Genomic DNA, 23,686 nt, shown 5'->3' on the forward strand with positions numbered 1-23,686 from the left:
ATGAGAAATTTACTTTTTTTTAAAATTTACTGATATTTTTTTCTTATATTAATCTTGGTTATTAAGTATGGCCTTTTCTAGAAGGCCAGTGTTTAACTTTGCAGTGCTGGCCACAGTAAATCAGACTCCTGCAAGTGCTTAAATAGATTGATAATTAATGCAAACCTAACTCTTGTATGTGTGAAACAAACATTCAAAATAGTGTTACAAATTGTCCAAGTAGTTGGAGATCCTAAGTGTGTTGCTTCAGATTCTCTAAATATTTGTGTTAGTGAAGTTTTAAAAAAATCTTGAATAATTGTTCTATGCCTGGATGTGGTTCCTGCGGCCTGTTGTGTTATAGAAGGCACTTGATATAAAAATGGACTTTGCGAGATGGCAGCTGTCAGGTTTAAAAAGTGGCTCTGGCTTAAATGCTTTTTTTAATACTAGAGATTTATGCAAACGTGACATAATACTCCACAAACTGAGCTGTTTGGGGAATTCTATGAGGTGTTTGTTTTGTTTTGTGGTTTTTTGTGGGGTTTTTTTGTTTGTTTTGTTTCCAAGTATATGTTTTTTCCATGCAGTATCAATTCCTGGCAAAGGCAAGTAAGTATGCATCACTGTCATGTACAGCATATTTTACTGTGGCTCATAACTCTGCACTGTTGTATTCCTGAAAATCATTTGAAGATTCAGAAAGTTTGCCTTTTAGTCTTAAACACTGCTATGCCTGTGTCTTGGGCAGAGGGGACAAGAGTGAAGTCTGCTACAGTATAACTTACTACCAATTATTTTCACTTTTCAGATGTTCCTCCTGCTGATCAAGAAAAGCTTTTTATCCAGAAGTTACGACAATGTTGTGTACTTTTTGACTTTGTTTCTGATCCACTAAGTGACCTAAAGTGGAAGGAAGTAAAACGAGCAGCTTTAAGTGAAATGGTAGAATATATCACACACAATCGCAATGTGATTACAGAACCTATTTACCCTGAAGTAGTACATATGGTAAGTTACTTAACAATGAGAACTATATTGAATTTTTTAATTCATGGTTGCTTTTTTATCTGTATCAATTTTAATAGTTGTTTATAAAAATAGGGATGAAAGTTAAATACATCTAGCTCTTTAAAAAGCAGAACTCAAAACCTGGGAAAAAAAAAAAGTAGAAGATTGGAATTAAGATCACCTTTGCAAGTTTGACAATCTTATATAATCTCATTCAGTACCAGCAATTGAGTTTCTCCTGTGTTTAAAGGTGAGGAGAGTCAGACTTTTAGTCCACAGGATGGCAGATGAGGGTTCTGCTGGAACAAGCTATATGAACAGTCCAGGCCTGTACTGTTTCTTTCTTCTCACTACCCAAATCCTAGCCAGCTAGGCCTAGCGTTTGTTTTTTTTTCCTGTTGGGGTTATGGCCAGCTCCTTCTCTGCAGTAGACTTGAAACCACAGGAGAGTCTTTAAGCTCTCATTGTGCTGACTTGACACCAGTTCCGTGGAGCAGCAGTTGAGTTGAGGTCTGTAGCTGTTGTCTGCAATCCACTGAGAACAGAAAGCATCTTTTGAAAACCCTGGCTACTGAGCCCACAAAAAACTCTTGACCATGTGTGACGTGATGTTTTTCTCAAGACTTTATAGCTTGAGGTGATTTTTCAGGGGACTGAGAAAACAGTGCATCTTTAACATGAATACAAACCTAGTAACATTTTGAGGCCATCCTAACAATTGGGTACTTTGAAGCTTCTTCAAAGATTCTAAGGTTTTATAGTATGAAAGACATCGCTTATTCTGAGGACTGCTTATTCTTGAAGTCATCCATAAATGTTCACTGAAACACAGATTATTTTCATTGAGAACTTCTGTGTATAGTAGGACTGTATAACTAGATGTCAAACATGTACACAAAGCATTGAGGATGATTAATGAGGAGGTGTAGGATCATGGCTTTTTCCATGTCTTGATAGTTTGTTTGTATCTCTGTTTTTTGGTAATTGATACCTTGTTTTGGAGTAATTGACACTGATGAAAGGGGAGTTGTGGAAGAGAATAAGCTTGCTGAGACTTCATTTAGGTATAATGGAGTTAGAGTTCTTGAATATCTAAGTCAGACATGAGCATTTGCTCTGTGTAAGAAGTCTTAACTGCCCATAATTCCATAACTTTTGCCTTATGTGCATGCATTATCATCTTCCATCAAACAGTTATGGCCAGAATATATTTGGCTGGGGAGAATATAAACTTTCTTTGCTTTCAGGTATGACTAATGGTAATGAAGTCTGCACTTTGGTCAGTTTACTAAATCTTGGTGCAGAATTTGGCTCCTATTTTAATTGGTGGTGTTTTGCTGGGAGCATGCACCATCTGTTTCACAACACTTTCAGTGAATTTAAAATGTTTATTATGTGCAAGGTTCTGAAGGGCGTGGGGTTCCCTTGCATGGGACTTACACAGCACTGCATTAGGCTATGTAAGTCCCTGGACTAGTATTTTGAGCTTAAATTCAGATAGCAGGTGTTCTTAGGCTTCTTTTATGGAACAGGTTTGGGGTTTTTTGGTCATCTGTTCTGAAACAGCTGTGTTCCTCCTGTAGTTATATTTTTGTTTGGGGTGTTTTGCAGATGTGAGGTTTTGTTTGGTTTCTTTTATCTTTGGTGTAGAATAAGAAATGCTACTGTGAATAGAAGCATACTACTTGTGACTCAATTTAGCTATTAGGGTGGCTTTATTCCTGCAAATATAGAAGACTTTCAGATAATGTACCTTGTCACTTAGAGCTGTTCATGTCAAGCTTCACTCAGGCTGCTCAGGAGAAGGGAGGAGAAAATGTGTAACACTATCTGATGCAAGTTGCTTGAAAATATTCTCCTGCATTACGCAAAATAGGCTACCAGAAAAACAGGGTGCATAACTACCATTATAACAGACATGTCTGTAAAGTAGTAAAATGCAGGTTGTTTCCTTTTCCTTTTTTGTTTTCCCATTCTCTTGGGAAAACTTTGGAGTCAAGTATTACCTTGTGCTAACAGCACAGAGGGAATTTTGGCATGCTAGACCAGCTTTCATAAAGACTCAAACTTAATAAATTTGATAAGATGTTGTGGAGTTTGAAGCAGGAGGAGCTGGGGAGCTGTTGTGTTTAAGCTATGTTTACTTAGTACTTCTGAGGGAAATTTGCCTTAGAGGAAATGAGACTGCAGCTCGTGTCTTGTCTGTTTGGTCAGAAGGCTGAGAAGTTACGAAAAATATCAGGCATTTGACAGAAGGGTAAAGGACTCACTGATACCAATTCATTGTAAAACTTTCTAAATTGCAGTGGCTTAATAGACAACAGTTTCAGGTTTGTGTTGTGCCTTCACTGGGAGATGATGCACCTTGATTTAAGCAGTTTGATGTTCTGTTATTCAAGGATATAAAGCACAAGCCAGATCAAATCAGGGTTCATTGGTTCCATTGCTCATGGAACAATTTACTCTAGGTTTTTTTCCGTTTGACATCCTCAGAAATAAAAAAATATAAAACATTGTACCTAGCACCCTATATGAGCTGTTTTTTCTTAATAGCGAGAGCCTCAGACTTGCTCATCTAGAGAAGGCTGTGATTGTTCTTCCATTTGCTTAAAAACCTTAGCATGTTTTAAATTTCAAGTATAGTCTTCCTGGGTTTGTTTTGTTGGAAGACTATTGATTATTGTATAATATAGGTTGTAACTTGTTAGTTGCTTGATGGAGTATGCTTTTTAAAAGGGGAACATAAAGATATTTCAGCTTTACTTTTAATTCTCTGAAATAGTAATTACTCTGATATGCCAGTCTCTGTCTGTATTAGACCTACATCTCAGCTGCAGAAATGAAGGAATATTCTGAAGCATGAGGATGACTTTTCCTTTATGGGAATATGATGTAAGCCTTGCAGATTTAGCCGATGCAGTTTCATACTGCCTCCCACTGTCTGCTCTGCCATCTGTCAGAAGTGAGATGGCAGAGCAGCACATACATATGCTCCTTAGCCCTGCCAGTTAATAGGTAATTCACAGCATTATTTTAAACTGTGAATGGTGGTGTTAATGAGAAGAAGTCAGAATGTGAAGAGGGAAGGAAACATGGCACTCTGATGTTTTTCCCAGAATCCTACCAAAGATGGGTAGAAGGCATTCCTCTGCAAAGTAGCATCTTTAAACTGAGACAGCTTAATCTTTCAGAGCTTTTGAGTAATCTTCAAATGATCAGCAAGAAAGCTTTCCTTAAATATAAAAAAAAAAAAAGAAAAAGAAAAGAAAAAAATGTGTGTATGGCACATGTGAGTATTAGCTGCAATGGATTTTGAGCATAATAACACAACAAAGACTGAATTCAAGGCATAATAGATTTTAAATTTTATATTGGAGTAGACCTTGCATTCTGAATAGCTACATTTTAAGTAAACTCGAACTTGTAGGGTTTAGGGGTTGTTGGTTTTGTTTTTTTCTTTTAAACTGTGTATTACACATTTGTTGACAGCATAGGAACCTTTCAGTTGATGAAATAAGGGAAATGTTCCTTTGCATCCTCAAATAAACCATTCAGTTCGGTGCAGGTTCCAATGGGGTAATATTTTTTTATTTTATTTTTTTTTTTACTGAGCCAAGTATTGGCTTTTTTGAAAAGGCTCTGTAAATGTTTCTGCTGCTCTTGGTGATGTAGCCTTTATGAAGAATTTTCTTTTTCCTGACAAATCAGCTTCTCTGCCCTGTTGTCTCTTACTTTGCCAGAGTTAGGAAATGTATTCTCCAATTTCCTCCTAAATACTTGTAAAAAGGCATCTCTGCTTCTGCTTTCCACATCTGCAGGTTGCTGCAAAGCCTTGTAAAGTGTATGTGTATTTATATATCATATATATATATATATATATATAAAACATGTTTGTGTAAACGTTTTATATGCACTTGCTTGGGCTTTTAAAATTTCATGTTTGTAAAGAGATCAGAGTGATACCCTCATAAAATACATCCTGACAGGTTTGTGCTTTAGAGTACTGCATGGGAAAGTGCTCTCCAAATTAGAAATCTTTAACAAAGAACGAATGTAGCTCATATTTAAACAACTGGGTTACATAGCTTGTACTTTTGCAGATATTAAGTAAAATAGTTCAAAAGAATTTTCAGTCAAAACCATCAGTGAAGTCTTTTTCTTAATAATGCACTTGTTTCAGAGTTCTTAAAGGCACATATGATTTCAGTTTGCAGTTAATATGTTTCGAACATTACCACCATCTTCCAATCCAACGGGAGCAGAATTTGATCCAGAGGAAGATGAACCAACCTTAGAAGCTGCATGGCCTCATCTACAGGTATTTAATGAAGACTAGGACATCATAATCTTAACAAAATTCTTACATTAAAATTGTTGTTTCTTGACTCAGAATTGTTTGTGTTTGTCTCAGGTCAGTTACATTTCTCTGCAATATTTAAAATACATTTTTTGAATTTAAACTGATAATACTAAAAATCAGTATATTATAGGTTAAAGGTTCGTTGTGTCTTGTGGTGCAGATGTAACTGCTATGATTTTAAATGAGCTTCTGCTTGACCCTATGACCATATGCTTTGATCTGACTCTGGCACAACTCTAGCTTTCAGAGGTACTGTGACAGAGGAGAACAAAGAATGTTCAAAACACATACTTCTGGGAATGATGAATATTAGATTGCTGTATGTCATTTGAGTACAATCTTGTGATGGAGCTCAGCAGAATTTCGATGTACTTTAAAGAAACTTAAGTTCTTGTACTTTGTCAGGAGAGGAAGAGCAAAGTTTTTACTGTGTGGTACATAAAAACAGTGCACCTCTCAGCAACTAATTAGTAATTTTGGTAATTTACTACTAATAAAATGATTCCTTGTTTAAAAGACTAATATTATTTTTTGGGTTTTTTTCAGCTTGTTTATGAGTTTTTCTTAAGGTTTTTAGAATCTCCAGATTTTCAACCTAATATAGCGAAGAAATATATTGATCAAAAGTTTGTATTACAGGTGAGGTAAAAAAAGACTTTTTAACTTCAAGCTTTAAATTATTTTTACAATGCGTTAGATTCAGGTAAATTGCATATCTTCTTTTCCCTTTTTGCAGCTTTTAGAGCTTTTTGACAGTGAAGATCCTCGTGAAAGAGATTTTCTTAAAACAACTCTTCACAGAATATATGGGAAATTCTTAGGCCTAAGAGCTTACATCCGGAAACAAATTAATAATATATTTTATAGGTATGTCAGTATCTTTGTATTATGGTGCATGTGGTCACATATACAACTAAAAGTACTCCCAGACATTGCTAGCAATTGTTTTTATTTCTTAGTAAGTTTATACCAAATACTGCTGCATTTGACAATAATTAATACCGGTCTGGGAGATACAAATTAGAGTAGTCTTGCACAAGCCATAAATTTTGCAGCTGAAATTTGAGCTAGTGTGCAATTCAGTGAGTGGTTGGGTTATCTTTCTCTGTAAGGCTTTTTTTTCTTACTACGTAGTGGTGTTTGTGTTTTAGTAGAGCTTTAATAAAATGTAGTTCTTCATAGTGCAAAGGTTGGGCTTAAGTTGAATGACTGAGGGATCTGGAATTTGCTAGAAGGAACATATTTACTGCCTTTTCTTTCCTCAGAACAGAGATGAACAATTTAGGGCTTGTGAAATATTTTTTTAATTGCCATAGAATGAATGTGCGTATTACCTCCAAAGGGGGGGGGGGTGTGGTGTGGAAAAGATTAAAAACTAGTCCACTGTATTACCAAAGCTCTTTAGAAGTGTGTGTTTTACTGGCATTATGTCAAGCATGAATGCAAAATTATGGTGCCTTAAATTTAGTGGCTTAGTTTTTGTATTCTTGTCAACAAATAATGGTATCGTATCAGTTTTGCACTCCTCCTGTCATTTTTCCCTTTATCTCTAGCACTGCTGTTTTCATCCCCCAATTAATGTTTCATGCTATCCCTTTAAAAAAAATAGCAAAAAGCTGCCACATACTCAGTGCCCTCTCATGAATGGCACCCAGCAGTACCAGCTGTAGAGGGAGCTTATCCTCCTTGCTCATGGTAACAAGTAAGCCTTTGGAAGTGATACAGAGGGGCTACTTTAACAAAATAAGTAAGCCTGCACTGTTGTTGACAACTGCTCTTGACTAGATATGTCAAGAGCCAGTATGTCCAAAGGATAAAGTACAGGTGTATCTTTCAAACAAAGATGTAAATTTTCCCCCAGACACAGAATTTATGAAATTAATTCCAAAATGCATAATTTTATAAAATATCTGAACCAGATAACACAGCAGCATCACAGCGTATTTAAAATTCACTTCTGAAAAGTGTTTTTACTTGCCACTTCTTGCACTTTATTTTCAGGGACAATGGAAGCAAAGTGTTCAAATGCAGATAATTCTGGCACAGAGCTTTTGAAATGTTCTGGTCATTAGATCAAATTTGTAAGCTTGTATAAAAAATGTTTTCAATCTGAAATGTGTATTGGAGATTATGTGATTTGCACTGTAGAGACTACCTTTCTCTACCAAGTTGTAATGGAGGAAAAATTAAAAGGAAAACCTCACTTAATCATATAATATTTAAAAGTTAGAAGTCTAAAAATTTTGCATCTCCAAATGTAAGCTAATGTTCCTGGACATGAGCACGAGGGAGGGAAGTTGTTTCAACTTCTTGAATTAATGGATTGTACTCTTCAAGAGCTCCTAGAGTATGTGTAGAATTTTTCAAAGCATTTCCTTGTCTTATACTTTTACCTACAAGTTGTCAGCTTATTGTGCTGACACACAAAGAAATGTGTGCTCTTTGTCTTTTAGTCACTGACCAGAATTGCCAGAATTCTGCCCTGATAGTGCATTTCTCTATTTTTACTATTGCAAAATATTTTAATTATTAAACCTTTATGCTCCTGTTAATTCAGTCCAAAGCTTTTTGTATCATTGTCTTTAGTTTTGCTTGTAATTGTTGTTGTACTGGGTTATGTGGAAATGGTTTTTAAGGGGAAAAAGTAGTAGTATCAAGTATTCAAGCTTTAAAGTAGCTGTTAATATGTCTGCCTATGACAAATTTTCAAATTAAAAATGTTTTCTAACTAGTAGAATTATTTTTTCAAGCATAAATATTTGTAACTTTTTGCAAAAAAGGTTGTGCATAGAACTTTCTCAATAAGTTTACACTCAGGCAATTTGGAAAAAGGATGGCAGGGTGACTGCCTAGGGAATTACAGTGCTCTATCAACAGAAAACTTGGAAAAATTTGACTTCCTCTGTTTTTTACAGAGCCTTTTGTTTGCACAGAAGTCTGTAATGGCAAAGAGATTTTTAGATCCATAAGTAGCAACTGTTTGAACACCTTGTGCTTGCATGTGCTATAGAAGGTTGAGTTATGGCATTTAATTATGCCAGATGCTTTTGTGTTATTTTAATATTTAAAGCATTGTTTGCTGTGTTCAGTTTTGCATTATTAAAATGGCATAGAATGTGAGTATTGGAAAAAGCTCAAGTGCATGCTGCTTTGTTAAATGTGGGGAAAAAAAGAGCAGGCAAGTAGGAAGATTGAAAGTAGCTTGATGTGTTACCGATTTATCTTTCCACAGAGTTTCTTTTTCACTGTGTTTTCCTGTTCTCTTTTGACTGAGTGACTAAAACCTGGGAGGGCAAGGCTACCTGTAATGTGAGATGGGGATCTTGGTTTTAGATTTATATCTCTCTTCAGCAGTAACTGAATAAAGCTTTTTATTTAGGTTTATTTATGAAACAGAACATCACAATGGCATAGCAGAATTACTGGAAATACTGGGAAGGTAAGTTGTAGGTTTCATTTAATTAATTAAACTTGCTTGGTCTTCAGGGTAGACTTTAAAAATCAAATTGGGAATTGCAGATTTGTTTGAGGCAAGATTAAAATAGTTTCATATCATGTCAGAGCTGTAATGAGTATAAAGTTTGTGTAGGATTGCAGAAACATAGCAAAAATCTTGAACCTTGTGGCAACGTTTTGGAATGTGACAGTTTTTTCAATCATCATAAGTCTGATTTTCTAGCTTAGGACCCCTGTAATTAATATTAGTTGTAAAGCAAATACAAATAATGCAGTGAGTTGGAATTTATTAAAAGTTCTTCCAACATCACTAAATGCATAGCGGGTACACCAAGGAATCACAGGTTATGAAACTTTGGTAACCTTCTTTTGTTAATCCCATTATTTTGCAAATTCCAGTGATGTATCTGAAAGTCTTTGAAAATTTTACAACTTAAAAGCTGATAGCTTCATCAAAACTAGAGTGGTTTTTATCAACTGATTTATGTAATCCATATGTATACTCAATCAGGGCCAAACTCACCCCGCTTTTTTGCTCTTTTCGGTTTAACAAGCCTTAAAACATCTTGGAGACACTTTTTTTTTTTTTAATTAAGTTAATGTGTATTTTTTGAGTATGTGGAAGTTGTGGCAAGAAACCATAGAAATGTTAATGTAGTAATGGGGGTTTGAGATTATGCATTGAGAGACTTCAGGAGGAATAATTCATATCCTCAAAAATAGTTGTGCAGTCATTACTAGTGAAAATTACTTCAAGCATGTGCAACAAGGATATGCAAGTGTTTATTAAGCTTTAATTTTTGGACATCTCTGATTTCCAAGATGTGAAATAAATGTAACTTTCTCCCTTTTAATGGTTTTGTGAGGTTCTGGTTTTGGCTTGTTTGGTTTTTTTCTTTTTTTAAGAGGAATATAGTAGGTTCTTTTTGCCTGGGTGCCTTCTGTCCTTGTTATTGAAAAGCATTAGAGTAATAAAATAGAATTTAAAATACTAAATGGGCAATAGGATTCTTGATATTTTAACTGATGTTAATGCTGCACAGCAGTGCAGATCTTGTATAATTACTGACTTCTATTTTTAAATTTGTTTCCCTGACAGCATAATTAATGGATTTGCCTTACCATTAAAAGAAGAACACAAAATATTCTTATTGAAGGTTTTGTTACCATTGCACAAAGTGAAATCACTCAGTGTCTACCATCCACAGGTAAATTTTGTTCAGCACTTTTCAGACTAGTGTTAAAGTAAGTTTGCCTAGAGAGGACAGGGGGACTCTAGTCATACTGATATGAATTCTGTTTGAACGCTTCCAACACTTGCCTAATAACTGGCCTTAGGGAAATTGCTTAATATATGTACCTATAGTGCCTCACTTGTTGAGGGAGGAGGGAAGGGAAATTACTTCAAAATATGTGTTTTGTATATAAGTAAATACCTTTTTAAAAATAGCACTGTAATGTTTATAGATGAACCACATGAAGTAGTTCCTTAATGTGAAAGTTCTTGATATATATTCACATGCAGAATTTTTTGTTTGTTTTATTCTTGTCTGTAATATTTAGACATACAAAAATTGCAGAAAAGTATGATTTTAATGATTGTCATTCATAAACAGATTTTTTTCTAAACTACATGGAGAATTTCAGCTGAATTCAGTGTCTTACAACTGTTAAAGAATTGGGCATTTACTGGGACATCATTATTTATAAGATCTTTTTAGAAGTAAAAATCAAAAAAGGGTGCATCTGAGTTGTAGCATGCTTATATACCAGCTGTATGTTTTCTGTGCTGAGTTTAGTTCCATTCAGAATTTCTAGAGAAGTGGGAAATCATACAGTATTAGAGAAAATACAGTATTGTGATATACTGAAATTTTCTTAGTGAGAGGTTGTTACACAGCTTTAGTTTTGATTGTTTGGTTTGTTTTTTTTTTTTAATTTGAAAGTTGAACATGTCTATGTAGATTCAAGTACTCCAAGTTTTAAGTACCATCTCTTCAAATAAAATCACTAACAATTTGTATTTTTAAGAACACCATTTCTGTAATTACAGTTCTTTAGCAATTAGAGATGCTTATAAGCGTTTACTTTAGATCTTGCCTACTGGGGTTCAAATCAGTTCCAGTTAAAGTAGTAGGCTAGAGTGGTTTCCATTTAAAAATATCCCCCATCCCCCCCTTTTTTTTTTTTTTTTTTTTATTCTATGAACACAGCCTGTTGGGATGTGGCGAATTAGACCTTTCTTGTAATTTCAGCTAGTGCAAGCATCTGTGATAGCCACCTTTTCTTTTACCTACTTGAGATGGCTTGGTCTTTATATCTTCCCCTTAATTCACAAACTAACTTTCCAAAGCCTTCAGGTGATCTGCATTTCTCATTACCATTAGTAAAGAGAAGACATAGGGAATGCCTCTTTTACATGTTCTATTGCATAAGATAGGAAAGCTTTTTGAGTGAGTTTAGTGTGTGACCAGAGTCAAACCACAAAAATTCACATTGAAATAGTGGCAAATATTAAAAAGGGTTTGCTGGTAAATCCAGATATGCATGAAGAAAGATAATTTCTACATCTAATTCAAATTTACTGTAAAATGATGGAGAACACTGGGTGTAACTGTTGTACATTCCTTGAATTGCTTAGGGACATTCTTGGTAGCAGTCATCAGAAGGGAACTGGGTTCATCAGCTGAACTTTCATAAGGTGGGAGACATTAGAAAAAATGGTCAAGTAGTGAACCTCCCATTTACTTTGGTACCGTTGGCCTACTAAATGAAACGGGTGTGTGTAATAGTTCACCATTCAGGCGTGGATAGGCAGTCTGAGTCTCATAATTGAAGGTGGTAAATACTGTAATTTAGCCTCAGCTTGTATCAGCTTTATATTGACATGCACAGTTAGCATTAGTTCTCATGTCTAGAAAATTCTAAGATTTATGACTCTTCAATGCATTTCTAATTAAGGTTATGAAATATAAAATACTAAATCAGTATGGGACACAAAATGTTGGCAAGTGGAGAGTGCTTTAAATGACAAGATAGTGTTTTCTTAAATCCTGTGTTTGAAAAGATGAAGTGTACTGAAATGCAAAGTACTAGATCTAAAAAGAAAACGTGGAATTATGTGTTTGCCCAGAAAAAGGTGAGGACAGACTTGGGAAGGTTGGGAAAAATTGGTCAAGTGTATTTGCCCTTTTGTTGTTTAAATTGTCTGCCAAATAATTTCTGAAAAATTACAGAAAAACTGTTGCGTTTTTATTTGAATTAGTAGTGTTCTCCACTTACACTAGTGGTTTCAAAGTGGCTTCAAAGAGCATTAATAACTATCTCTCTCTCTCTCTTTCTGTAGCTGGCATACTGTGTAGTTCAATTTTTAGAAAAGGACAGCACACTTACAGAACCAGTAAGTTTATCTTCCATTATTATATGTTTTGGAATATTAATATTCCTTTAATCTGTAGACTGTTTAAGGTGGTTTGAGGATCAAAATATTGATATGTAATTGTTTTCATTAGGAAGAGTCACATATTTAATAATTTTGATCTATCAAATTCAGTTTTTCCAACAGTTGGTTGAATGTCCAAAATGAATTAAAACAAACGTTAAGAGCATACCTTTTACTAACAGAGTAGAGTTTATTCTGCTTGTTTTCTTCTGGCTGTCTGGATATGAGATGGTTGATGCTGAAGCGGTTTAGTCAGAAATCAGCTTGCCTGAACTGTGCTCTATTGAGTGACTGATGATTGAGCACAGATTTCTGGCCCATGGAGCTACCTACTAATGCAAGGCTTTTGAGTTAGATCCTGTTCATGTCTATGAAGTTTGGACCATAGAAGCAGATGTTGGTCTGGCTGCACTAATTGTGTAGATGAGTACTTTTAATTGTCCTTCATAGCATATAGTGCTTTGCCTCATTAAACCCAATATGAAGTAGGTAAGAACTAATGTGTTTACTCAGTAAGTAGCAATCAGTGAAATGATTGTTATTAACAAAAGTGCACATTAGATTATAACCATTTTCATTGTAAAATGGGAACTGGGATTCTTTAAACAAATGGAGTATGCAGCTGAGCATGAGCTCTCTTGAGCTCTCTTTGAATTAGAGTTTTTAATATTTGTTAACTTACCAAATGTCAGACATTCTGTCACTTGTGTTGTATGAGATCTTGAAAACTTAGCTGGCTTCCAGAAATCAGCTAGGATGTTGCCTGTTTCCTAGTACAAATCTGAACTGATACATATGCAAGTCTGTTTTCTTTTTTTGATCCCAAAGTAGTACATGATTACAACATTATTTAAAAATTTAGCACATGCCTCACTGAAGTACTAAGGTGTCCTTCAAAAATTCTGGTTATTACAAAATAACTCTGTTTTCCCTTCCTGTTGTTATATGAGACTTTCTGACATCTTATTGAAAAAAAAGCTGCATAAATTTCCCCAGGACATAGTATCTACTTTCATACAAAAAGCTGGGCTTCTGTAAAAATTTCAGAAAACAAAAATAGAAACTTTTTTTTTTTCTAAATGAGAGCAAAAATCATTGTTTGACAGAGGCTAATGAGCCATTGCAGCTTTTAAACTATATAAAAAGACAAAATATCAGTTTTACTTTTAAAGAATTTTTCCAGAAGTCTGTACTGTTCTGGATTTTTCGTCCACTGCTACGTAGCTTAAATATCCTTTGAGGGAATTTGTCTTCCTATTTGAATATTCTTTGGCACCAAATTGCCACAGATAGAAAACAGGTTTTATGGTTAAAAAAAAAATACATAAAATCTTACATTTTGGTTTGAAAACTAACATCTTTCGGAAAAAATCATTGTCCTTTCGTAGCAAACACATTTGTGTTTACTCTTATTTTTCTTAAATCAGAAATTGCTAACAGCACAAGAGTTGTTATTCCTTCATTTGTATATTTCCAAAGATTCTTGAATAAATTATGATGTAATCAGTAACTACACTAATAAATACGGTGTCCAAATATATTTTAATCTTAAGCTAATTCTTTGATTTAGATGTTCAGTAGTTGAGAGAGTTCTGGTTTTCAGTTAGATTAGAGAAACATTTCCCACAGATGTATACACTCTTTTTGAAGAGTTGTGAGCTAACTGGCAGACAGCTTCCTTTAGATCACGTTTTTATGGATCCCACCCACCTATCTTTTGAGTATTCATGGTTTGCTAGGCAAAAACTGCTTCAGCAAGCTGGGCAAATAATAGTCATGAAGAAAGTAAAGTCTCTAATTATAGTAATTTAGTTAAATAAAACTCAATGCTTTAAGAGCAACATGCCTAGAGTTGTTGGTCATCTGTCAGTTTGGGTATTTATAGTAAATACTTTCTTAAAATATAATCATAAAACTTAATTTCTTGAGCTTTGGAGTACAGTCCCAAGAAATTAGAGATTGAAAGCTGCTTTCACTTAAATGACAGATCATTTTCCCCATAGTGTAATAACAAATTTGCACTTTGATCATGGTAAGTTAGGGGTCAGGTCATTCTCTAGTCTTTTGATTATTATTTATAAACATGTCTTTTATGTGCATAACTTTGTTTTCCAAAGAAGTGTTTTTAGATCTATTAACAGATACTTCTGTGACACTGAACCATATTTGATTACTGCTGTCACATGGGACAAAATATCTGAGTTGTGTTGTGTTTAAAGTACCAGACTTCTTGATGAGATATAATTTAGTGTGATAAAGTCAAATTGCTGTGAAGATTATGTTCACTTTGTCTCTACAGGTTGTAATGGCACTGCTGAAATACTGGCCAAAGACTCACAGTCCAAAAGAAGTCATGTTTCTAAATGAACTAGAAGAAATTTTAGATGTTATTGAACCATCTGAATTTGTAAAAGTTATGGAGCCTCTTTTCAGACAGCTAGCCAAATGTGTGTCCAGTCCACACTTCCAGGTCTGTACCTACTGAGTGTACTGTAATAAGAGAATTTTTATAAAGCATATTTGTTAATGGTATTACCTGTTACTATTCAATGGATTTTATTTGTTGCTAAAAAAAGCATTCGATTCTGTGTTAAATTTTAGGGATCCAGATGTTAGCGTTATTGGTTTTTTTTCAAGAGTGTGGTATGTGCATTCATATTGGGTGATTCACTTCAGTGTTATGCTTAACATAAAAGCTTAAAAGCTCAATGTTCTCAGAACTACGTGAACCCTTCAAGTACACAGTGTTTGCATTTCACTGCTTGTAATAGAGTACTACAAATACTCTTTCTTTGGGAAAACATTTCTTTGCTTGCACTTCAGAGTTCATAGGTTATTGTTTGAATCATGTTCCTATCAGGGAAAAAGCAATTTTTCCATCTCATTTTTCATAAGCTCCATGGCTCTGTCTGCACTAGAAAAAAAAAAATCCAATCTGACCTTTCCTTATTTCTGTCAAATGTTTCAATTATTTGCTCTTAATAAGAGGGTGTCTGAAGCTTTCCTTTTTTTCCTGTCATCTTAGGTTGCAGAGCGAGCATTATACTACTGGAATAATGAATATATTATGAGTCTAATTAGTGATAACGCAGCAAAAATTTTACCCATCATGTTTCCATCTTTGTACCGGAATTCAAAGACACATTGGAACAAGTAAGAAACACTTCTACAAATAAGGTTCTTTTAGTTCACTTACATCTAGATTTAGGCCTAAAAGTGGTTCAGATATTTGAGTTGCTAGTTTTAAGTATGTTGAGCTGTTTATTACATTCAAGTTGCTGAATGAGGAGGAGACTACTGTTGGCAAAGTTTTTAGGAAGTATAAAGACCTGAGGAAAAGTTTTCCTTTTTTCATTAAACAAGAAACAATATTTTTAGTGCATCTCATCCATGATGTATTTTTTATTAATATGAACCAAATTTGGCTGAATCTGTAGTTCACATACTTCTAAAGACTAACTTTGATTTCTTATCTTTAACATCTTTGCTGTTTTGCGTTTCTTCTGCATTCTAATGGGAATATATTGTAGACCAAGTCAGTATTTCCTTCCCTCCTCTTCCTCCCCCCATTGTTTATTGTTTTCTCTTCTTTCTCCATTGACTATTTTAACTTTGTTTCCCCCCACAATAACATAGTACTGACGTATGAAAAGAGTGCTGGTCAGCTCCTTTCTGCAGGTGTTCCATTGTAAAGTGCCTCTTTGTTTGAGCTATTGTGCAACTGCTGGGATAGTGAAAATATCACAGTCTGGTGCTGAGGACTGCTGATGGGTTGGCCAAGAATGAGAAATCAGTCTGCCACTAAACACAGGAAAAGAAATGGAAAGTAAAGTGATGTTAAAGTAATTGGTTACTGTCACTGGATGTAAGCAGTAACAAATAATGTACTCATTAATAAAACTGATTCAGTGATGCAATTGTACTCAGTAAATGTGGATTGCTGTTGACTATTTTTTCTGGCTTTCAAGGCCTTGCTTTCATTTTGCTCTGAGCAGAAGTTGTGCTACCCAGTACAGCTGCACTCTTACTTGTAGCTCACATGTGTGGTACAAAATAATCATTGAATGGATTGCTTTTTGGATTTAATTATCAGTAGTACATTACAGATTGGAACTGTAAATTACTTTGTAAAAGTGCTTCATAAAGCAGTTTATTTTGTTTATTTTCTGATTTTTTCCACTTTTCTAACACTTTTCCAGAGTGTGTGGCGTAATTGTGTTAAAGTGAATGCTCGTTGCTGTGTGACAGTTCTTTAAATGAATGGTGTCTTTTCCATGCTCCTTTTAATCATTAATGTTGGAGTTTTTTCCTTGAATTTGTCAGCTGCCAGTAAGTTACTTATATCAAGATCAGTGTCATCTTGCATTTTCTCTAATAACCCTAGTTTGATTAGTGTCAGTTACTAAATTTCAAAACTAATCCTGTATTAACACATCTGCTGTTAAAAATGAAGTTCAAACATACCAAAAGTGATGAGTAGTGCTGTAGAGAATGAAAGCTGCATTCAAGTTGGTAATTTTAGTGCTTCCGTTAGCCCTTTATGAGGGTAAACTGAAACTTCCACTCACTAGCTTTGTTTCCACTTACTCTGAAATGATGTAATTTTCCAGTTATGTAAGCTATTGGCTACTGTTGACAAGAAAAAAATAGATTTCAAAGTTTAAAGTACTCTGAATTTCAACCAGAGGTTTTACTTATAGGACAATACATGGCTTGATATACAATGCTCTGAAACTCTTCATGGAGATGAACCAAAAACTGTTCGATGACTGCACACAGCAATTTAAAGCAGAAAAACTGAAGTAAGTTTTCATATCAGTGTTGTCTGTCTGTTCTTGAATAATTTGTTCAGAGTGCTTTAGCTCTGAAAAACTACTGTCTTTAGTGGGGAAGTTGCCCATTCATTTACAGTGCAACAGTCTCTGAATTGACTTGGTGAAAACTTATTATAGGTGAATTTTAAAATCTCCTTAACAGAAGAATGCCTCACATAGTCTGATACCTAATACTGCTGGGGGTCACAATCTTCCTAAAAATAAACTTGAGAGGGGTACTTGTAGAGCCCAGTGTAAAAGATCTGTTAAACAGTTTAGTTTACATCCTGTATTTATTTTAGCATGCTTTATTTACCCAGTGTTATTTCCTTTCATGTTGTCACTTGGTTCTTCCCAAAACACTTTTCCAATATTTTAAAGCATTGCATTGTGTCTCAACATATGTGAATATTTTTCTAAAAACGACCCAAAATAAAGTTATCAGTCCATTGAAATAGAGGGCATTTATACATTACCTGCCAGAAGACTCCCGCTGAATTTAGTATGTTCTTGCATAGTCAGTGAACAGAGCAGGGATTTAAAAGCTAGAATTTTTCTGGTTTATGCCCCAAAATGCAGATTTTTATGATCATAAAGGCACTTATCTTCTGCTCCTCCATGTCTAATTTTGTTAGACATAGTGTTTTGAATATTTGGGATATTATAAAGCCTACTAAAGTGAGATTGAGAACTCAAAAGTATTAATGTTTTCACTCTCACCTTAGGGGCTGGGGAGTATAGTTAGAAAGTGCATAATGGATTTGAATTCTAGTTTTAATTTTAAAGTGAATAGAGATTCCTTCAAGTGGTGGCTCAAATTATACACCTATTTTAAACCAATATACTGGAAGTAGTACAGATTCTTAATGGGGATGGATTTGTCCAAGTTTTGAAGTTCCTTTCTACAATTTAAGTAGAATCATAGAATCGTTAGGGTTGGAAAGGACCTTAAGATCATCTAGTTCCAACCCCCCTGCCATGGGCAGGGACACCTTACGCTAAATCATATCACCCAAGGCCTCGTCCAACCTGGCCTTGAACACTGCCAGAGGTGGAGCTTTCACAACCTCCCTGGGCAACCTATTCCAGTGCCTCACCAGAAGGAAGAATTTTCCTTCTTATATCCAATCTAAACTTCCCCTGTTTAAGTTTTAACCCGTTACCCCTTGTCCTATCACTACAGTCTCTAATGAAGAGTCCCTCCCCAGCATCCCTAAAGGGCCCCTTCAGATACGGGAAGGCTACTACGAGGTCTCCACGCAGCCTTCTCTTCTCCAGGCTGAACAGCCCCAACTTCCTCAGCCTGTCTTCATACAGGAGGTGCTCCAGTCCCCTGATCATCCTCGTGGCCCTTCTCTGGACTTGTTCCAACAGTTCCATGTCCTTTTTATGTTGAGGACACCAGAACTGCACACAATACTCCAGGTGAGGTCTCACAAGAGCAGGGTACAGGGGCAGGATCACCTCCTTCGACCTGCTGGTCACGCTCCTTTTGATGCAGCCCAGGATACAGTTGGCTTTCTGGAGTGTGAGCGCATACTGCTGGCTCATGTCCAACATCCCCAAGTCCTTCTCTGCAGGGCTGCTCTGAATCTTTTCTCTGCCCAACCTGTAGCTGTGCCTGGGATTGCTCTGACCCAGGTGTAGGACCTTGCACTTGGCATGGTTAAACTTCATGAGCTTGGCATCAGCCCCCCTTACAAGCGTGTCGTGGTCCCTCTGGATGGCATTCCTTCCCTCCAGCGTATCAACCAAACCACACAGCTTGGTGTCATCGGGAAACTTGCTGAGGGCGCACTCAATCCCACTGTCCATGTCAGTGACGAAGATGTTGAACAAGACAGGTCCCAACACCGATCCCTAAGGGACACCACTCGTTACTGGTCTCCAGCTGGACATTGAGCCACAGACCACAACTCTTTGCGTGCAGCCATCCAGCGAGTTCTTTATCCACCGAGTGGTCCATCCATCAAATTGATGTCTCTCCAATTTAGAGACAAGGATGTCATGGGGGACAGTGTTGAATGCTTTACACAAGTCCAGGTAGATGACATCAACTGCTCTACCCCTGTCCATCAGTTCTTGCACTCGTCATGGCTAAACTTCATGAGGTTGGCATCAGCCCACCTCACAAGTGTGTCAAGTCCCTCTGGATGGCATGCCGTCCCTCAGGGTATCAACCGAACCGCACAGCTTGGAGTCATCGGCAAACTTGCTGCACAACCAATCCCACCATCCATGTCCCCGAGAAAGATATTGAACAAGGCAGGTCCCAACACCGATCCCTGAAGGACACCACTTGTTACTGGTCTCCAGCCGGACACTGAGCCATTGACCACAACTCTTTGCGTGCAGCCATGCAGCCAGTTCTTTATCCATCAAGTGGTCCATCCATCAAATTGATGTCTCCCCAATTTAGAGACAAGGATGTCGTGAGGGACCGTGTTGAATGCTTTGCACAAGTCCAGGTAGATGACATCAACTGCTCTACCCCTGTCCATCAGTTCTGTAGCCCCATCATAGAAGGCCACCAAGTTGGTCAGGCAGGATTTCCCCTTAGTGAAGCCATGCTGGCTGTCACCAAGCACCTTGTTGTTTTTCATGTGCCTTAGCATGCCTTCCAGGAGAATGTGCTCCAAGATTTTGCCAGGCACAGAGGTGAGACTGACTGCTCTGTAATTCCCCGGGTCATCCATTTTCCCCTTCTTGAAAATGGGGGTTATATTTCCCTTTTTCCAGTCATCGGGAACTTCACCTGACTGCCATGATGTCTCAAATATGACGGCCAGTGGCTTAGCAACTTCATTTGCCAGCTTCTTCAGGTCCCATAGATGGATCTCATCAGGACCCATGGACTTGTGCACGTTCAGATTTTTAAGATGGTCTCGAACCAGTTCCTCCCCTACAGCGGGTGCAAGGTCTTCATTCTCACAGTCCCTGTGTCTGCCTTCCAAGACTTGGGTGGTGTGGTCGGAGCCTTTGCCAGTGAGGACGGAGGCAAAGAAGTCATTCAGAACCTCAGCCTTCTCCAAATCCTGTGTAGCCCGTTCTCCCGAGAGCTTCCTGAGGGGGCCTACATTCTCCCTACTCTGTTTTTTATTTGCTCTGTACCTGTAGAATCCCTTCCTGTTATCTTTAATACCTCTAGCCAAGTTTAATTCTAACCGGGCCTTAGCTTTCCTAACCTGGTCCCTAGCTTCTCAGACAACATCCCTGTACTCTTCCCAGGCTGCCTGTCCTTGCTTCCACTTACTATAAGCCTCTTTTTTCAATTGAATTTTCCTCAGGAGCTCCTTATCCATCCTGGCCCTCCTGCTGCACTTCCTCCTGGTTGGGATGCAACATTCCTGAGCTTGCAGCAGGTGATCCTTGAATATCAACCAACAGTCTTGGGCCCTGCTGCCCTCTAGGTCTGCATCCCATGGAACCTTCCAAAGCAGGCTCCTGAAGAGGCCAAAGTCTGCCCTCTTGAAGTCCAGGGCAGTGAGCTTGCTGCACGCTCTTCTCACTGTCCTGAGGATCTCAAATTCGACCATCTCGTGATCGCTGCATCCAGGGCTGCCCTGGAGCATCACATTTCCAAGGAGCCCTTCCCTGTTGGTGAGCACGAGGTCAAGCATGGCACTTCTCCTTGTTGGCTCCTGTATTACTTTCAGAAGGAAGTTGTCTTCCACACAGTCGAGGAACCTCCTGGATTGCTTGTGCCGGGCCGTACCGTCCTTCCAACAGATGTCAGGGTAGTTGAAGTCCCCCACGAGAGCAAGGGCCTGCGAGCATGAGGCTTTTCCTATCTGTCTATGGAGTGCTTCATCCGCAGGTTCTCCTTGATCAGGCGGTCTGTTACAGATCCCCACAGTAATGTCACCCATAGCTGTATTCCCTTTAACCCTGACCCACAAACTCTCTGTTAACTGCTCACCTGTCCCCAGACAGAGTTCCATACTCTCCAGCCTGTCCCTAACATAAATAGCAACTCCCCCTCCCTGTTTGCTGGGCCTGTCTTTTCTAAAGAGCCTGTAACCTTCCATTCCAACACTCCAGTCATAGGAGCCATCCCACCATGTTTCTGTGATGCCTATTATATCATACCCCCATAGATGTGCACACATCTCTAATTCCTCTTGTTTGTTCCCCATGCTACGGGCATTTGTATAGAGGCAAATGAAATGAGAAATGAGCTTGTATCTAAGTTGTGTGTGTGTTTATAGATAATGAAATGTGAACATTGCTTTTTTAAAAAAGTTCATTTAAGTCTCTCTTCCCTCATAGCAAATAAGTAGAATCCTTTTTAAATGTGAAAGCGAACTTTCCTTCTCTGTTTTTTGGATCTTCTGGGTGGCGTTTTGGGTGTGAGCTAAAGCAGGCAGGGTGCTGAGTGATATAGTAACAAAACCAAAAAAAAGTATGTCTATGTGTATGTCTATGTTAAGTTCAAGATGTCTCTGAACCTTTTCTTTTAAACTATTACCTTAAGCCATTGGGCTGACAGTAAGAATTTCTGCCCTTTTTTATGAAAAGATGCTAGTTTCTTAGGTTTCAATGTAGAATTCAAATATTACAAAGTTGAAACACACTTTTGACATAGATCAAGAATTCTGTTTTCATTTAAAGTCTTTTAATGTACAGTTATTAAGCAACAAACTGGCTCATATCAGCTTATTTTTCTATGAGAATTGTCTTTTTCCCTTGCGATCATGGGGTTTTGAAATGCCAGTTATCTTCTCAACAGGAAGTGGTATTTTGGGCAGTAAGTTAAAACAGGTGTAGCTAAATAATTTATTCTCTTGACTTCTAGTGAATTTCTTAGTGCTTAAGAAAGTATCCAAGCTGTGATACAAAATTTACCAAGCTCCTTTTGCTATTTTTGCTTCTAATTTATTTTTTTTCCAGAGAGAAGCTAAAATTGAAGGAACGGGAAGAAGCATGGGTTAAAATAGAAAATCTAGCCAAATCAAATCCCCAGGTATTTAGAAAAGATTAACATGTTCATGTTCAAATACCTTAGTTTTGTTAAATATCAGAGGGGGAAACAGGTCTGACTGATCATGAAAATAAAGCGATTTCACTAATTGTATTATGAAAATATATACAATAAAAATACTTTAAAAATTTGTAACTTTCACTTGTGCAAGTAATTGTTTTTTTTTATAAAAGAAAGTTTCTGAAAAGTATGGTATGAAGTACTTTTTCCTTTTCTTAGGAGATTGTGTGCAGGAGTATAGAGGAGATACTGTATTGTGGTTTGAAGTTACTGTGCAAAATTATGGAAAACAGAGAGAGATGCCATAATTGGTTTCTCTTGAAAAGCTGTTTTTCAAACAATATATTACAAAAGAGATCTTTCTGCAAACTGTGTGTTATGATTGGTCAGTTTTGCTCTGTGTCTAATGGATTAAAGTAATACTGTTCATTCTTGTCTGCTGCATTTGTTCTCCTACTTGCATTGGGCCGGTCTTCTGGTGAACCTGCACCTCAAGTTCTTACTAAAAGGGAAAGTGACTTTTCCTTTTAGTAAGTAACCTACATTACTTGATGTAACTGAAATTTTAATACAGAAACAAAGATAATTTGGACTATTCATTATATTTTGAGATTATGGAAGAGGGGGATGGTTTGACTTGGGTGGCTTTGGTTTTATTTTTGTTTGGGGATTTTCCCCTTAATTTGCTTGGGAGGGTGCTGCCAGTTTTCCTTTATCTCTGTCATACTGATTACTGCTATGGGCAAAAAGACCCCAAGCATTTCAGTTACTTTGCAGCCACAGTTCTACTTTGCTGCAGAAAGAAACTTACTGTATTGTATCTTTATATCATCTAGCTGAGTTTCAGGAGGTGGAAGAGGGAGTAGTAGTACTCTGTGTACAGAAGTGGAACACCTTTTGATTTCAGTGCTATTTTAAAGCAGACTATAGTGTAATCTTTTTTCTAAGAAGGTGGAATTTCATAAATATTTTTGTTCTTGTGGTGTTTCTCAGGGGACAGTTCCTAAACTGCTGAAATAAAATTTGTTAAACAAAATGTCAGCTGACAACATATAAGATAAGTGAATCAAAAAAGATTCATATGAAAGTAGCACTTGACTTTCAGTGATAAAACATTCTGCTAATCAGATAAGCCATATGAAAGCCTTGCTTGAACACTGCTTGGTATGTGTGGTCATTTGCTATTTCATGTCTGGCTAAATAATGGGATTGACTTGCAATAGAAGATTTGTTTCTTCGCAAGTAATTTTTTGTAACCACATTTTCTGAAACTCATTAACACAACCTGTATACAAGTATGTTCTGTATAGTATGTTTGAGGAGCATTTAAAACATAAAAGTTTTTAAATAAATACATTTTAAAAAATACTAATTTGAACATGAAGTGCTCCAGTGAATTGGCATAAGGTTATAAATGCTTTTAGCGCTCTCTATAATGGCTTTTTAAGGGGCTTTTGAGTTATGATTTTTTTTTTCCTGGAATTTGTTAAATTTGTAGTTTGTGTAATTATTGACAGTTGCTGTTTAGAGCTGTTCCTGACTCTTTGTGACACAGGGAATACATTTTAAGATTTGAAATCATTGTAATTGGATTCATTAAATCCTTGCTATAATTTTTCTATTTTCTCATCTGCGCTGTTACA

The 23,686-nt window shown here is 36.7% G+C and overlaps 1 protein-coding gene across 5 annotated transcripts in view; it reads left to right on the forward strand.

Moving 5' to 3' along the window:
* The window catches only part of PPP2R5C (protein phosphatase 2 regulatory subunit B'gamma), an 84,434-nt gene that overhangs the window by 54,088 nt on the left and 6,660 nt on the right, over positions 1–23,686 (forward strand). For 3 of the 5 annotated variants that reach the window (XM_057397074.1, XM_057397077.1, XM_057397078.1), the window contains 11 exons: positions 791–990; positions 5,198–5,308; positions 5,897–5,989; positions 6,087–6,217; positions 8,730–8,789; positions 9,906–10,014; positions 12,153–12,206; positions 14,548–14,718; positions 15,274–15,401; positions 16,949–17,050; positions 21,953–22,025. In XM_057397074.1, the coding sequence (XP_057253057.1) occupies positions 791–990; positions 5,198–5,308; positions 5,897–5,989; positions 6,087–6,217; positions 8,730–8,789; positions 9,906–10,014; positions 12,153–12,206; positions 14,548–14,718; positions 15,274–15,401; positions 16,949–17,050; positions 21,953–22,025 (1,232 nt within the window). The remainder of the gene's footprint in view (positions 1–790; positions 991–5,197; positions 5,309–5,896; positions 5,990–6,086; positions 6,218–8,729; positions 8,790–9,905; positions 10,015–12,152; positions 12,207–14,547; positions 14,719–15,273; positions 15,402–16,948; positions 17,051–21,952; positions 22,026–23,686) is intronic. The other 2 variants (XM_057397075.1, XM_057397076.1) reach the window with 2 other exon arrangements.

This window comes from Pezoporus wallicus, unplaced genomic scaffold, assembly GCF_028554395.1.
Source record: "Pezoporus wallicus isolate ANWC-B61680 ecotype Strahan unplaced genomic scaffold, APGP_CSIRO_Pwel_v1 contig_7068, whole genome shotgun sequence".
Lineage (NCBI taxonomy): Eukaryota > Metazoa > Chordata > Aves > Psittaciformes > Psittacidae > Pezoporus > Pezoporus wallicus.